Source organism: Erpetoichthys calabaricus, chromosome 3 (genome assembly GCF_900747795.2).
Source record: "Erpetoichthys calabaricus chromosome 3, fErpCal1.3, whole genome shotgun sequence".
Lineage (NCBI taxonomy): Eukaryota > Metazoa > Chordata > Cladistia > Polypteriformes > Polypteridae > Erpetoichthys > Erpetoichthys calabaricus.
This window is the reverse complement of record NC_041396.2, coordinates 50,694,362-50,710,883: the sequence shown is the minus strand read 5'-3', so window position 1 is coordinate 50,710,883 and position 16,522 is coordinate 50,694,362. Positions and strand designations below refer to the sequence as shown.

Here is a 16,522-nt window from a genome sequence, read left to right as displayed (position 1 = left end):
ACATAAGTCTGCTTTTTATATTGCAGTAGACAGAATCAGCACACACCATTGCATGGGTGCGTAATGTTAAGCTCTGGTCATTTTGTTTACTAGCCTGGCTTCCATGTGACATTTTTCAGTAATTATTATCTAACTGCGCTTTGAGTACTGAGAAAAGCGCTATATAAATGTAAAGAATTATTATTTTATTATTAACTGGCAACAGCAATTCACATCTCAACATTAACTTTCAATGTCAATAACGACTCTTGGCGATGACGTTCCAAGGTGAATCCACATCCCTGACCCTAAAAGAAGACGAACGAGGTACAGTAGATGGTGAAGTGAAGAGCACAGGTGATATCCTTTTCAGACCTATAAATACCTGGGAGTGCAGCTGGATGATAAATTGGACTGGACTGCCAACACTGATGCTCTTTGTAAGAAAGGTCAGAACAGACTATACTTCCTTAGAAGGCTGGTGTCCTTCAACATCTGCTATAAGATGCTGCGACGCCTCACGCTTGGACAAACTGGTGAGGAAAGCAGGCTCTATTGTAGGCACGGAGCTGGACAGTTTGACATCCGTGGCAGAGCGACGGGTGCTGAAAAGGCTCCTATCAATTATGGAAAATCCACTGCATCCACTAAACAGTGTCATCTCCAGACAGAGGAGCAGCTTCAGCGACAGACTGTTGTCACTGTCCTGCTCCACTGACAGATTGAGGAGATCGTTCCTCCCCCAAACTATGCAACTCTTCAATTCCACCCGGGGGGGTAAACGTTAACATTATTCATAGTTATTGTCTGTTATATCTGCATTTTTATTACCCTTTAATTTAATATTGTTTTTTGTATCAGTATGCTGCTGCTGGAGTATGTGAATTTCCCCTTGGGATTAATAAAGTATCTATCTATCTATCTATCTATCTATCTATCTATCTATCTATCTATCTATCTATCTATCTATCTATCTATCTATCTATCTATCTATCTATCTATCTATCTATCTATCACAATGCAACAATGGTTTGCTTTTTGCTTTTTTTCTTCCTAAAACAAAGTGGGAATGCTGCTTTACAATATGTGTGTAATCTCAAGACACAGATCAATACTCAATGACATTTTTACCTTGAAAAAATTGACGTATTAGGTAAGCCTTTCTTTATAATGGGACCCCAGGAACCATAAACACCATTATATAACACAAGAGCTGGCTAGGTACTTTTTAAAATGTATAAAAAATGCTTAAATTTAGAATGCAAACTAATATATAACATGATTGTAAAGAAATATCTTTGACTTGAAAAATACTGAACTTATCCTTTAACTCAAATCAAGGAATAATTATAAACATGTTGTAATAAGACGCTATATAAGCACCCAACCCAACACAGATTCATTCACACTAGAGGCATGTATAAAATAAAAAGACTTTTGTTTTTCTTCACCTGTGGGGCACGTCTTCCCCGTAATCCCCACAGGCACAACACAGTCCCAAGTTTGCAAGCACCACCAAACACACCACACACTTTCTTCTCCCTTCTCTTCCACCACCACCACTCCTCCTCCTCCTCCAAGCTTTGTCCTCCTCCAATGAGTGATGGTTGCTGGCTCCTTTTATTAGACACTCGGAAGTGCTCCAGGTGCTTGATTGCTGACATCTGGCTGCACTTCCGGGTGTGGTGAAACTAGTGCCCAAAAGGGGCTAGCAGCTCCTGCTGCAGCACCCCCTGGCGGCACCTGCAGAACCCAACAGGGCTGCACCAAACTCCCAACTCCCATGAAGCCCTGTGGGAGTCCGAGGCACCGCTGCAACCCTTGGAGGCTGCCATCTAGCGTCCCAGGGGAGATACTGGGTTTCCCATCCTTGCTCCCCCGGAACATATGCTGCAGGGGCGTCCCGGCTGGGCATGGGCCCCGGCCACCTGCCACAATGTCTAGTAATTTTTAATGCAGTAACATAATGTAACTTTTTAATTGAGGAAGCTGAATATGCAATATGAGGATATTTTACTGGAATTTGCATTTGTTGTTTTTTTTTTATGTGACTCAAAAATCGTATTTTAATAACTGGAAAAAATATTTGTAGCATTTGTAGAAATGCTTGCTTTGAAACATAAATATGACCTTGTGTGTTTTTATTTGTCTCCTAACAGGTTCTCGTATCAGGACAAGGAATTTTCCAGGATAATATTCCCAGTCTTGTGAAAAATTTGTCTGTTACTAGCTCGACCACCAACTCGATAAAGACTGTTACAGATATCGGAACATCTGTGTTAATTATGCATTCTGTAACTAATGCTAGCAATGCTAGTGATTATCGATTTAATGTAGGAGTAATGCAAGTAAGAAACTCTTAATTATGAAAAAATAGACAAGCGCTGCTTAATAAAAACAAATTCATTTTGCAGTGTCATTGATTTTGTCAGGCCATTGAAACCAAATGATAACCAAAGGACTAATTTGGAGCAAAACAGCAGTTATTTAATGCATTTACATAAATTTGATTTGGGGTAACATTTTTAGAGAGGCCTACAGGCCCAGTTGTTATCACTGCTCCCACACACGTCCATGCTGCACGTCCATGTATATTTTCAGCGGTTCATCCCACATTCCCATCATATATAGATTAGAATGATTAGCTGTCACCCTGAGCAGTGCTTCTTCCTGAGTTGTGAATGATGCTCCTTAAGGTGGGCTCTAATCCTGCATGGAGTTAATCAAGTTCAGGAAGTTATGAATCAATGAATGCATTAAGGTCAAGTCACTTTTGCTGAAAACCCAATGTGTTAATAATCTCCCAATTTCAGCTTTGCAGCAGTTCCTTGGACTGAAAATGCTTTTTTGGCCAAAAGCAAATAATGACAACAATTTCATTATGTAATTACTGTCCTGAGTTGGTTAAAATTCATGTGTTAGTTGGTGATTATGTAGAAAAGAATGCAGGTCTCCTTTTTGTTGTCTTGTTTTTTTCTATATTAATACACACTGTGATGGACGGCCGGGGATCTTGCCCGGACGGGACGCCCTTTTGAACAGAAGTCCGGGGGAATGGACATACTACCAGCAGTACCTCCCCCGGGACACCAGAGGGCAGCCCCCTTGGTTTACATCGGGGCCACTGAATTGGAGCTCAGAAGCTCAACCCGGCAGGGGTCCATGGTCACCACCAGGGGATGATTGGACAACTCCGGAGTCTGGGCATGCACACACCCGGAAGTGCTGCCAGATGTTAATCGGGAGACACCTGGAGCACTTCTGGGTGCGGTATAAAGGAGGCTGCCTCACTCAATTCGGGAGACCAGAGTCGGGTGGACGAAGCTTAGAAGGAAAGGAGTAGAGGCAGCAGAAGAAAAGGAACTGAGTTAGTGTGGCCGTTTGGTGCACTGTGCTGTGTGCAGGAATTAAGAAGAAATAAACGTGTGCACTTTTGGACATTCTGAGTCCGTGTCTGTCTGTGTTTGAGGTTCTACAACACAGAAACTATCATTTTTCAACCACACGTATCCTTTTAAGACCATTACAAACTGTGGGGAAAAGAAGTGCAACATACAAGCAAAAAATTAGCCCTGCATGGCACACCACTTCCCCACAGCTCCACATATTACTTTCTCAAGTGTAGCTTCTCTGAATAGGCATGTGCATTAGATCTTGAAATTAATATTTAATATCATTCTTCAAGTTTTCATTTTTTTTTTTGCTTTTTAGGATATGGTTACGACAGCAAACAATCTATTGTACCAAAATCTGTCTGCGTCCTGGAATCTCACTACACGTGTATACAATCAATCTACAGCTTCACGGTTGCTTGCATCACTTGAAACCATGTCTGGGATAGGAGACGGAGGACATAATCCTCAACAAAATTTTACAAATGTGGACTTTCAAACAAGTCAAGTATACCAAACCACTTCTGTCATTACTTCTTTTGATTGCAATGTTACACTCTATAGCCCAATAACGAATGGCTCCAACATAACAAGCCTTTTATTTAAGACACTCAGCCAGTTTTTGCCCCAAAATAATGATTCCCTGTCAAAGTCTAATCCTGTGAACAGTTTTATTCAAACAATTACTTCTACTAAAGACAGTAGGGCTGAAATATCGTTTCGGCTGCAAAAGAGAAGAAATTCAAGTTATCAAATTTATTGTGCGTACTGGGATTTTACAAAAAACAACGGAAATGGAGCATGGTCAACCGAAGGATGTGAATGGAAGAAATCAACGGTCAGTACTGAAATAATCACTTGTTCCTGCAATCACACATCCTCTTTTTCCGTGCTCATGTCAATAAATCCCATTACGGTACCATACCTTGATATGATCACTTACTGCGGCTTAGGCATATCCATCTTCTGTCTTACTGCCTGCCTTTTTATTGAATACATCATCTGGAGTTCAGTGGTTAAGTCAAGTATTTCTTTATTTCGGCATGTAGTCCTTGTCAACATTTGCTTGTGTTTGTTGGTTGGCAACTGCTGTTTTTTAGCAACATCGTTTATCAACCAGTCAAGTAAAACCAACATGTGCTTGGGGTTGGTCATCACCATGCATTTTTGTTTTTTGGCCATGTTTTTTTGGATGCTCTGTCAAAGCCTAATGCTACTTCATCAGTTACTTTTTGTATTCCACCATCTAAGAAAGACAACATATATTCAAATTTCTTTCCTTTTTGGCTACATCATTCCTGCAGCTGTGGTCCTTGCCGCGTACTTCTATTTTCAAGATGAGTACGTTAATTATGACATCTGCTGGCTGAAGTATAGTGGGGATCTCTCAGGGTCCATCTATTTTTTTGTTGTTCCTGCCTTGTCTATTGTTGCTGCCAATTACATGACAATGATTATTGTCATCTTAAAAATCATGAGACCCAAAGTTTCCGACAGCAGTAATAAGGAATCAAAAGAGGTGGTTAAGGCGATTCTGAAAGCGGTGATTATCTTGACTCCACTGTTTGGACTAACTTGGGCTTTAGGATTCTTGACGATGACAATTGACCTCACTGTGGGGACTTTACCAGTGGTGATTAATTATGCATTTGTCATATTAAATTCATTGCAGGTGGGTGCTTTTCAATTTTTATTGCATAAATATTGATAGAAAAAACATATTTGTCATGATTATGGTATGCAATTTTTACATCTTTGCAGGGCCTATTCATATTCCTCAGTGGATGTTTAACAGACAAAAAGGTAAGTCTTTACTGAACATTCTTTTCTTCACATGTTCTTCGGAAAAAGGAATTGCACTTATCTGACAATCTTTCTTTCTTACTAATCAAGATTGAAACCTTTAAAATGTGACCCACTCTCATACACAGTGACAACCTGTTTTAAATAGTTGTATTTTGATCATTTTACTAGAACTACGCAGAATTGATTATTTTGTGTTTCTTTACGTTTTGCTGTGTAGAGAGTGTGAGTTATTGAAGTGTGATATGGATCGCATGCTTATATTGTATGTATGTGGGCAGTGTCACATGATATCATCACACCCATTTTAAAATTGGGAGCTTATGTCACGATTGTCATGTGCCTTTTTAGTTAAACAAAATAAAGGTGAAATTCTAACAGTTTAGAGAGCATGAGATTTGGCAAGGAAACACAATTATTCCACTTAATGTTTAGCTTCTGGACTGCGGCCTTAAGAGCTGGCTATTCCTTTGGGCCTTATGCAATATCAGTTAACTTTGGGTATTTAATTCCTGTTAACATCCAGCATTCATATTGATTTAAATATTCAGTCTGATATTCAGAATAATACAATCTCAAAATTGAGTTTTCACTACTACTTTCTTAGATTAAAACATCAGAGGTTGACATTTGAGCTATAAACAGCACTGTTATGTATAATGTTCACAAAACCTCAAAGCAATATATTTCTTTTCTGCTACTTAAGTAATTTTTAGTCTGTATAACCTTGCAGTGTCCAAACACTGTAATTACATAATGTCTAGATCCAGGATTTGTCATATACACCATGATAAAATATTATCACAGTATTTGGTCACCATCTGGTAATACTGCATTATTTTATTTTTACAGTATAGTAGGTACAGCTGGCAGCACTGATGAGGATATTATTTTTCAGTTCCTCCAGTGCCTTCAATACCACCCAGTCATCCCTGTTAAGGAGTACATTCAGAGATATGCAGGTGGATGAGCCTGTGGTGTCCTTGATAATGGACTATCTGCCAGGCAGACCACAGTTTGTGAGGCTCAGGGAACAGTCTTGTCTCCCTTTTCTCTTCACTTTGTACACCTCAGACTATAAATAGAATGCCAGTTCATGTCACCTACAGAAATTCTCAGATGATTTTGCACTTATGGAGTGTATTGATGAGGGGGATGAGACAGAAGTAGAAACGTTTGTTTTTGCTGCAGAGAGAATTTTCTGCATCTTAACGTCGGTGAAACCAAGGAACTGGTTATTGACTTTCACCACACCAAAGAGTCTCTATGTCCGGTCACTATTCAGGGAATAGATGTAGAGGTGGTGTATTGCTGCAAGCACTTGGTGGTCCACATCACTGAGAGGCCGGAAAGGTTTCATAACACAGAGGAACTGTATAAGAAAGGGCATAGCAGGCTCTTTTTTCTTAGGAGACTTCATTCCTTTAATGTAAGAAGTGACATCCTTCACATCTTCTATAATTTATTTTGTGATGGCCAGTGCGATTTTCTACACTGTGGTGTGCTGGGCTTGTAACATCACTTCAAGAGAGGCCCACCAAATAAACAAGCTAATTAAAAAGACAGGCTCAGTTATAGGATGCACTCTGGACCCCCTGGAGATAGTAGGAGAGGAAAGAAATAAAACAGAACTGAGTGCCATTAGGACTTTATGCTGCACATCCTCTGACTGACAAGTTAACACTGAGGACTTTCAATCCTCTGTAACAAAAGGCGTTATATGGGCGCAGACCCAACTCAGACAGACACGGAAGGCACACTTATAAAAGAAATAAACTTTTATTTTCTTCTTCTGTGGGCTACGTCTTCCCCGTACCCACAGACACAACACAGTCCCACACTAAGCACAAGCACAAACTCAAATAAACACAAATCAAATCTCTCTTCTTTATCTCTTCCACTCCTCTCTGGCAAGTTTAGTCCCTCTCCTCCCGACTCTGGCTCCCGGAGTAGTGTCTGCTGGCTCCCTTTATAGCCTACCCGGAAGCACTCCAGGTGTGATGATCAGCATCTGGCTGCACTACCGGGTGTGGCAGAAGAATCGCCCATATGGGCTGAGGAGGCCATGCAGCTCTCTCTGGTGGTGGCCACGGAGCCCAACAGGGCTGAGTCTCAAATTTCCATGCCTGTGGCCCCGATGCAACCCAGGGGGGCTGCCACCAAACGTTCTGGGGAAGATGTCGTGCTGCACATGGTTATTCCCCCGGATCATGTACAGAAGGGGTGTCCCGGCTGGGCATGGGCCCCGGCCATCCGACACACCTCACAGGGACAGTTGTAGTCCGGCAGCACAGCCCTGCTGGGGTCCATGAGTGATGCAAGGGAGCGCTGCAGGGAGATATACTCCCCACTCTATTGGACTTCCGTATGACCCAGAAGTACTTCCAACAGGCAGCAGCCCTGGCTGTGGAAGTACTCCCGAGTCCTCAGTAAAAGGGACTGCACTCCTTTCTCCAGGCGAGTCGGAGCTGGGAGGACGGAGAGCAACACTTGACTGGAGGAGGGCAGTGCGGTGGTGAGAGGAGAAGTGAATTGTGGAAAGAGAACTTGTGCTTGTGCTAGTGCTTGTTACTTTGGAGAGGTATTTTGGTAATAAACCATCCTTTATTTGAATCCGGGACTCTGAGTGTGTGTTCGTGTTGGGATTGGGGGCTTTGCTGGTGCCCAGTTCCATCACAATATATATCCTTATTTATCTATTCATGTATTTATTTACTTAAGAGCCGCTGTGAACACCCAAATTGCCCCCTGAGGCAAATAAATAAAATTATCTAGTTCTATTTAAGTTAATGTCGAAAACCATTCCCCTTTGGGCAAAAATGGGTCAGTCTATATAACAGTTAATAGGAAACACCCTGGACTCTCTCCGGAGTCTTTTTATACTAATGGTGGAAACATTTCTCACCATTTTCCACATTAAGACTAGGAATACTCTGTGACAGTATAAAATACACACAATTATACATTGATGTGCCCGCCAGCTGGTTGGGTGTTTGTGAAATGACCACCTATCACTAAGATTAAATTGTTTCATGTTCTAAATTTAAATGAATAAATGTTTAAAACTCTGGCTCTACATATAGTGCAGGTACGCTGATTTCAGTGTGTCCATGAATACTCTATGTGTTATTTTCCCATAAAAACTGTTATTGTTATTAACACGATGTAGGTTTGCAGACTACTATAGTATTTTAGGAGGCCCTTACAAGCAAGAGGTTATGGATTAAAGATATAATTATGTTTTATTTAATCTCCTGGTATTTGCTTCTTCAATGGGTGGACAGATGGATATTTAACTTATGAAATCCTCTTTGTTATAGCCTAATATTTCCACTGTACTCTTCTGACTTAAATATATTCTAAGGTTCTTTTTACTGCAGAGTACATACATCTAAATGACTCCATAGGAGAAGCTCTTTAATACTAAATTAGGAATTTTAACTTTTATGTAAATCATATATAAGACCACATAGCACTTTGCCTTTCAAATGCAATGTAAATGTTTGATATTAAATCTGTTTGTAGTACGCACACACATTGGAACCGGGTCCTCTTCATTTGGGCAGCACACACTTCACAGGTTATTCCAACTGCACAGACTGCAGAAGCATTTGACCTATCAGCTCCAGCCACTAATCAGGCTTTAACTGCTTCTCACTTCCACTTGAGCGCCACTCCACATGCAAGACACTCATTTTGGATCTCATGATGAATAATATTTGTGTTGCAAGTTCATAACATCAATGTTTATTTTTTGAGACCGTTTTTCTCTTCCTTATTTGGTGTTTTATCAATTGCAGGTTTTAGAAGCCCTTCAGAAAGAGATAAACTGTTGGGTACGTTGATCTTTTAACTTCTGCTATAATGACATCTGAACAATCTTCCCTTTGAAATTTTAATGTTCTTTCATACAATTAAATACTCTATTTTTGTTTTTTATTTTAGCATTCCTTTGGATCTGCAAAAGAACATTCAGTCACTTCAAAATCATTGTCACTGAAGAAGTAACATCCACATATACTTCATATAACCTGTTTCTGGTATTTGGTGTTTTTTATATATTTTTGCTTAGGTGACTTATTGCATTATAAGCCAATAACTAGTTAACTACAAATAAAGTCATACATACTGCTGTTAGGCCCCATAAGGAGCCCACTGTTGTCTGGACTTGGAACAGTATGAAGAGGCGATCAGCATTTCAGAGATTAGCAGGTTCACTATTACTGAAGTCAACAAGTTATCTGGAACATAAGACATTTGCAGTGATAACCTGTACATCAATTTAACTATATATAACATCTGTCAGCCAGGTTTACAATAAAAAAATTCTGATCAGGATCCAATAGCAATGTCAGATGATAGAATATTGTAATCATTGTGGTTTGGATAAAATGTTTGTCTTCTTAAGCTAGTCCTGGTCTAGATAAGTCTGATGCAGTTGTGTTTGATCTGTCCCAGATGGCAGCGGACTCACTCGCCTGAATCACTGCTCAGAATGCTGAACAAAAACGCATACAGTGACTGCAGAAATCACACTCAAAGTTGCTTGCTTTTTTGTTTCTGCTAGGATGAGTTCGTGAAACAAATTAAAAAAGAACAAAAGTTCAGAGAGCTGTTGTTACCAGAAAGCTATCTGAACAATTGAGTAATATAAGCTTCCAGGGCAATGGTGTGTGCTTGGTGAGAGTCACATTAGATCCAGACACAAATGTTGTAGGGGTGTCATGGTGGTGCAGTGGCAGGAGAATGGGGTTTGCATCCTGGGTGCTCCCTGTGGGGAGTTTGCATGTTCTTCCTGTGTCTGCATGGGTTTCCTCCCACAGTCCAAAGACATGAAGAATTGGCACTAGTGTGGGGTTGGTGTGTGTGTGTGTGTTTGTGTGTGTTCGCCCTGCAGTGGATTAGGGTTTGTTCCTGCCTTACACCCAATGCTCCAGGACAGGTTCCAGCACCCCCCACGGCCATGTTCAGAACTAAGTGGGTTAGAAAATGACTGACTGACAAGTAAATCCACTTATTAATATTAAGACAACTCAATTACCCTTAGCCCATGCCTGTTTTAACCATTAGAAGTTCACTTTGAGGAATATAGTATAAAAAGTAGTACATTTACAGTACACACCAGTTATTGGCTGTAAGAAATCTAAAATCCTAGCTTCTTGTCCCAAGCCTATGTATTGTTTAACAGCAAAAAGACCAATATATTTATTTGCTTTGAGGGATTTCCCATTTGAAGTGTTTTCTCAGGGCAGTGAAGTTTAGTACTATTTTGAGACACCTAAGTGTCCGAGGATTATTGGGACTGTCAAATAGTCCAAGAAACGATAAACGTAGCCAAAGATATTGTCAGGACAGGGAAGGAGTCAAAATAACCAGGCCAGCAAGAATCAGGTCGGGCTTCTGGTTGGTCTCTGACATCTGCACCCCTGTCTGCTACTTGTGTGAGTTTTGAATCGTAACACTCCACAACCATTTACTGGAACAAGTGGGTTTGGAAATGACTGAATCCTTTTTGTGTCTTTTACCATAACAATGGGTCTTTTGTGGTTGTCTTGTTTAATAAAGTGGCCTTTGTGCCACCACTATGAAAAATAAAATTGTCATTTCTTGAAAAGCACCAATTGGTGCTCCTATTCTTTGTATTTTGATATTATTATCACTATCACATAATATCTCAAAAGGGTATAGAATAAAACAAGCTAAAAAATTAAACACAGATGTGAACTTCATGACTTAATCGCTTTAATAAAGCGAGTGCCAGCACAGTTCCACTGTTTTTATTCGGGCACAATGCAGCTGATTTTGGTAATAAGACAAGAGAGAAGGAGGCACTCAGGTCAAGTAGGAATTACTTTATGAGAGATAACAAAAATTAAAACAATATGTTTTGTGTTTCTTTAATAGATCATTTGAAGAAAGCAAGAAGCATCATAAGAACCAGATGACACATTTTTGTTACTGTGTTATTTAATTTGTGCATATTACATAAATGTTTTTTTGATTTGTTAATTCGATTCAATGTTGATTATTACTTTAAACAGATGACTATGTTTTATGGGGGATCAGTAGTCCAAGGGGGACCACGGGGCCTCCTGCTTGTTCTACCAACAATTTCAAGTTCAGAAGTCAATGGCTATTAAAATGTGAGGCTTCTAAGGGGCATATGATAGATCTGAGTTCATGTCACGAGGCAGACATGACAGAATGAGCAATAGTTTAGAATTTGGAAGTGGATTGTGTGGGCAATGATAAGAATTGTTACAGTATATGTGCATACATTTAATAACGTCTTTTCATTAGAATTGTTATAACAGCAATACTCAAAGTAATGAGCCCAGCTGCACCTCCCAGCAGCAGTCCAATAACATTTCCATGGATTTTTGACATCTCACATCTTTCACCAGCATACGCAAAAGTCTGTCCTGAAACACACCTGTGAAAAGCAATGGAGAAAGCAGACATTATATACTTTAACGTTTACAAGGAAACTTATTGCTGCTGTAATGCCCTCCTATTTTGTTTATGCTTTAAAATGCTTACTGTATATATCTGTCACATTTGTTTAAATAACAAGCTGTACAAAGTTATTTAGAGTTAGTTTAAGGTTTGGAGAGTAAGTTTTCTTTATCTATAATGCTGTAGGCAGAGTGTTCAGGGACCTAATTTATAAAACTGTGTGAATTCGAGTGTGAAATTATACACATGGCAAAAGAACTGGAAAATGTGTACACCAAGAAAAATCAGATTTATAAAACTTGGCTTACGCATATTTCTGCGCAATTTGCCCTTTACAAATCACAATCACCTTGTAAATGTGTGTATGTTAATGCTCCTCGAACCAGGCCCGGCCTTAGGCATAGGCGAAGAAGGCGACCGCCTAGGGCCCCGGCGTCCGGGGGGCCCCGGATTGACAGCGGCCAGGCCCCCGGCCCACCCCTCCCCTCGCATGTTTAAATCACGTGGGCCAGCGGGGGCGTGTCCGCGTGGGCGACTCCGGGCGAAAAAGGGACACAGGGTGATGACCTTGTAACGTTACAAGAAAACGTCTCCTTGGTCTAATTTTCATGCATTTCGCAGAGCTTCCAGGGGGGCTCTGGACCCCCCTTTTGCCTAGGGCCCCATAATACCTAAGACCGGGCCTGCTCGAACGGCGCCACGAAATTTAGCATTCTCATCAACCTCATAGATATTACTAACTTCAAAAAGAGTTTGTCAAGAACACGGGGGCACACTTGTTACTTGTTAAGGGTAAATTTCACACAAACATTTTCACACAGACAGCTACTGCCATACCCAGAGATATCCTTCTGGAATATAAAAACAAAGACAACAACATCCCACTTGTTGTTACCTACAACCCACATCTTGAAGCACTTTGAAAAATTATAAAAGAACTTCAGCCAATGCTAAACAATGACCAAACACTGAAAAATGTATTTCCTGAACCTCCCTTCCTGGCATACAGACAACCGCCAAGCCTGCAGCAACTAACAGTCCGAAGCTCTCTAAGTGAACCAACAGAAAATGGCACAACTCCCTGCCTACAGAAAAGAAGTAAAACATGTGCTCACATTTATAATACAGACCATGTAGTTATAACATCAAGGCTGCCAGTTCAGTCCTCATCTTTGACTCAGTTTGTGACCGAGTATGTCACATAACCTTTCATTATGTGCTACTAAAGATAAATTAATAAACATTTCTATCATATTGCTGTACATTAGAATGGTAATGGAAAGGTGCTACGTATAACAACATTAATTTGTACAATATTCTTTAAATTAACCTTTCAGTTCACCATACATATTTAGGTTGTCTTTAATGTGTTTATCATGATTGAACGGATTCAAGTGCATTTCATTTGATATATAACGAAATGGGCAAATAGCATTTTTATATCTGGGATCATTTCATCCTTTATAAACCTATTCCTTCATCCATTTTCTACATCTGTTTTTCCAATACGTGATCTCATGAAGCCAGACCTTATGCTTTTTCTTTATTTTTACTTGGAACTAAAGAGGAATAAACCAGGAACAGACACCAGGTCATATTCACACCTAACTCATATCTGATTCATAAAAAGTTGTTAATTAATCGAACATGCATGTTTTGGGTATGTGGCAGGCAAACCGGATTACCCACAGATAGCTGCATGGAGGCACAGGTAAACTCCACAACAGATGGGGATATAGAGTTCTGAAAAAGCAATGCTAGACAATGTGCTTCCATGCTTCTCTTCTGCAATAAATGTAAATTACAGAATTTAAATTCAAATAAAAAGCTTGGGAAAATAAATGAAATTTGAAATTTGAAAAAATCAATCAACAACATTACAGGTCAGCCCTGACTTCCCTGTCCCCAGCCACAGATTCCAGCTTTTCCTACGGAATTCATAGGCGTTTCAAAACCCGCTAAGATATATAATCCCTCCAGGGTAAGCCAGAGGGTCTCTGACCAGTGGGATGTGCCTATTGCAGCTGTGAGGAGGGCATCCTTACAATATGGCCAAACCATCTCAGCTGGCTCCTCTCGATCTGGAGGAGCAATGACTCTACTCTAAGGCTCTCCCAAATCACTGAGCCTCTTTCCCCAGCAGCCCGATGAAGAAGCCTCATTTCTGCCACTTTTACCCTCTAACACAATTAATCTCTTGGCAGATATCAGTGTTCAGCATATTCTGGTAAAGTCTGGTGTAAACAAAATGGTTTCATCAGCTTTCTGATGCTCTGACCTGCAAGTGGCCTTTCCATTCCTGTTCACACAAAGGCCATCGTTAATACACGGGTTAGGACTGCAGGGATCAGCAGGTAGTTGTGGTTGAAAGGGTTCATTGCTTTCCAAGGGTTTAGCAGCACGTTTTGCCCTGTAATGAGTTGGCTCAGTATCTCTGTGCATTGCTGGTTTAATGGGCACTTCTGTTTTGAGAAGCGGAGTCAGGTCTAAAAGAAAGAAAAAAAGAAATTCTCATGAATGTAAAATTACATAATGACCGAATTTCAACATCAAAATAAATACAGTACGATAAAATTAAAATTGACATTCAGTAATTAATAATACTTATGGTTAAGACTAGCTTCATGGCCCCATCTATGTGAAACTTGCATGTTCTTCCTATATCTGTAAGGTCCAGATTTCCTCCCATGTCTCAAAGTCATGAAGGTTAGGATAATAAGTGACCTTAAAATGGTCCTGTGTGCCCTGTGATGCACTGGCATTTCACACCTGCTTTGTTTGTGTCTTATGTCCAGTGCTGCCTGGATAGGCTGTGGTCCGCTGTGGTCCCCTGTGTCCCTATTTTGAAGTGGATGGATGGCTCATAGTGTTGAGCAGTGAAATTACCAAAGTGCTTTTCACGGTGAATATGAACTTGTTCACTGGAAATTCACTGTGCAGCAAGATGAGATTAATATTGTTTTTCTAATTCCCCATGATATTTTGTGAGGCCAGCGTGACATCACAGAGCTGTGGAAGCCATGTGTTGAACTTTCACACATACACACTATAAGTGAACTCTACCTAACATTTTGTGCCTGACATTGTTACCCAATCTGCTTTGCGCATGCGTGGTATCACCACCTGATCAGTATTGAAACAAAATAAAAACTTGCAGTACTTTCATTTGAGAGGTACATTAGTTGACCATAATGAAAATATTATGAAAATACTTTGCTGTTCTGTATAGCTTTATTGTACATTGTGTCTTAACTGCTAGATTAACTATGTTATGCTCTTGGGTATCTAGCACAGATCAGACAGTGACAGACACTCACATCACAGTCTCTCTGGGTGTGCCTGTAAACACACATTATCTGCTGATACTCAGAAGCTCAAACAGGGAAGGGCCAGCACAGAGAAGCACAGACCGATCTTTGAGTCCCGCAGGCTGGAGCTGCAGCTCACTCAACAGCCATGCATTGCAACCATTTAAGGGAAGGGGATGCAGGCTAAATGCATACACAATTAGCCATGCTTTGCAGAGTCTAGTGAAAACAAACCTTAAAGAAGACCGATCCACCTCTCATAGTCAAAAGACACATAAGACCCTGTAAAAGAATTAATAATAACAAAAGATTTAATTAATATTTGATGGAAGAAAAAATTGTGAAGCATCTGCAGAGACAGACATGCCAGCTGTGTATCCAATCTATTCATGCAGATGCTTCACACTTTTTTCTTCCATCAAAAAATAGAAACACCTTGTAAATAATAAAAAAATCTTTTGTTATTATTATTATTTCACAAGTTTTAAAGTTTGTTTTGACTCTGCACCGTGCAGAGTGGATAATTGCGCGTGTATTCAACACCCCTTTATATTACCTGGCAAGTAGGTGGCAAATATGCCCACTGGGATTCAAAGATAGGTTTATGCTACCTGCTTTGTGGCATGGTCTATCAGTGAATCAAACATAGAAACTCTGTGAGCAAATATATATCTCTATATATATTTATATATATATATATATATATATATATATATATATATATATATACAGTATATATATATATATATATATATATATATATATATATATATATATATATATATATATATATATATATATAAATATATATGTATTTTTTTATTATTGGTGTATATATTTTTATTATTTTGCCATTTGTTGCATTTTGATTGTGCTTATTATTCCATCTACATCTTTATTTAAAGCACAGTGGTGCAGTGGTTAGCACTGCTTCCTTATAGCTCAGGTAATATTTTTGACCACAATAATTGGTCCAGCATAGTTGGCAGATGCTTTTCTAGCCCTCTGGAACATTTAAAAGACCACTGTTCCATTTTAAACTATTCAAAACTAATTCATGTCCTACTACCCCATTGACTTCATTGGAATTCATTGAATTCGGCAAAATTCATGAACATTTCTGTAATTTTGCCCAAGTCACAGCAAAGTGAACTCTGCAGGGTTGGCTTATCACTAATGGCCAATGACACCACTGCCTGTTGAAGCCCATTTTAGAGTCCTAGGCAGGGAGGTAAGGAGGGAGTGGGACCCCTTGGAGTCCACAGTGGGTAGTCAGTACTAGACTTTGAAGACCAAAGGGGGGTGGTTCCCCAAACTTACATAAACCGCAGGTCTCTGTGTACATGCTGTGGAATTTATGGAGTGCTAACAGCATTACCAGACTGTGCTGACTCTATCCCTTTTGTGTCTGGAATGCGCACGGCTTCAGTTACATAATTGGCACAGTTCTGTGTACATAATGATGACTTTACTGAGTACACAACCCTTAACTTTCATAAACGATGGCTCTATTGGATGGACCAATTCAGGTTGTGATCACCATTCTAAATCTTTTGGTGCAGGCACACCGTTCTGCCATGGACG

At 39.9% G+C, this 16,522-nt stretch overlaps 4 protein-coding genes across 8 annotated transcripts in view; 3 read left to right on the top strand and 1 right to left on the bottom strand.

The window, feature by feature from the left end:
- Positions 1-2,357, top strand: part of LOC114648025 (uncharacterized) — a 61,497-nt gene extending 59,140 nt beyond the window's left edge. Inside the window, exon 14 of the mRNA XM_051924687.1 lies at positions 2,139-2,357. Within this exon, the coding sequence (XP_051780647.1) occupies positions 2,139-2,342 (204 nt within the window). The 3' untranslated portion in view covers positions 2,343-2,357. The remainder of the gene's footprint in view (positions 1-2,138) is intronic.
- LOC114648027 (adhesion G protein-coupled receptor F5-like) overlaps positions 1-16,522 on the top strand; it is a 395,766-nt gene that overhangs the window by 237,821 nt on the left and 141,423 nt on the right. The window lies entirely within an intron of this gene.
- On the top strand, positions 3,557-11,121 carry LOC127527306 (adhesion G-protein coupled receptor F3-like). The gene is made up of 5 exons (XM_051925639.1): positions 3,557-5,043; positions 5,133-5,174; positions 8,975-9,010; positions 9,120-9,214; positions 11,079-11,121. Exons 1-4 carry the CDS (start codon positions 3,694-3,696, stop codon positions 9,180-9,182), a joined length of 1,491 nt encoding a protein of 496 aa, XP_051781599.1. The 5' UTR covers positions 3,557-3,693; the 3' UTR covers positions 9,183-9,214; positions 11,079-11,121.
- The window catches only part of mep1a.2 (meprin A, alpha (PABA peptide hydrolase), tandem duplicate 2), a 39,814-nt gene continuing 34,426 nt past the window's right edge, over positions 11,135-16,522 (bottom strand). For 4 of the 5 annotated variants that reach the window (XM_051925632.1, XM_051925634.1, XM_051925633.1 and 1 more), the window contains exons 13-14: positions 13,909-14,116; positions 11,136-11,607 (exon numbers count right to left, since the gene is read on the bottom strand). In XM_051925632.1, the coding sequence (XP_051781592.1) occupies positions 11,454-11,607; positions 13,909-14,116 (362 nt within the window). In that variant the 3' untranslated portion in view covers positions 11,136-11,453. Of the gene's footprint in view, positions 11,608-13,908; positions 14,117-16,522 lie in introns of all 5 variants that reach the window. The other variant, XM_051925635.1, reaches the window with a different exon arrangement.

Excerpts from the sequence above, each read along its gene's own strand:
- LOC127527306 (XM_051925639.1), top strand. The coding sequence starts at position 3,694 with ATGGTTACGACAGCAAACAATCTATTGTACCAAAATCTGTCTGCGTCC. Across the intron at positions 5,175-8,974 it reads GATGTTTAACAGACAAAAAG|GTTTTAGAAGCCCTTCAGAA; the intron begins GTAAGTCTTTAC and ends TATCAATTGCAG. Across the intron at positions 9,011-9,119 it reads AGAAAGAGATAAACTGTTGG|CATTCCTTTGGATCTGCAAA; the intron begins GTACGTTGATCT and ends TTTTTATTTTAG.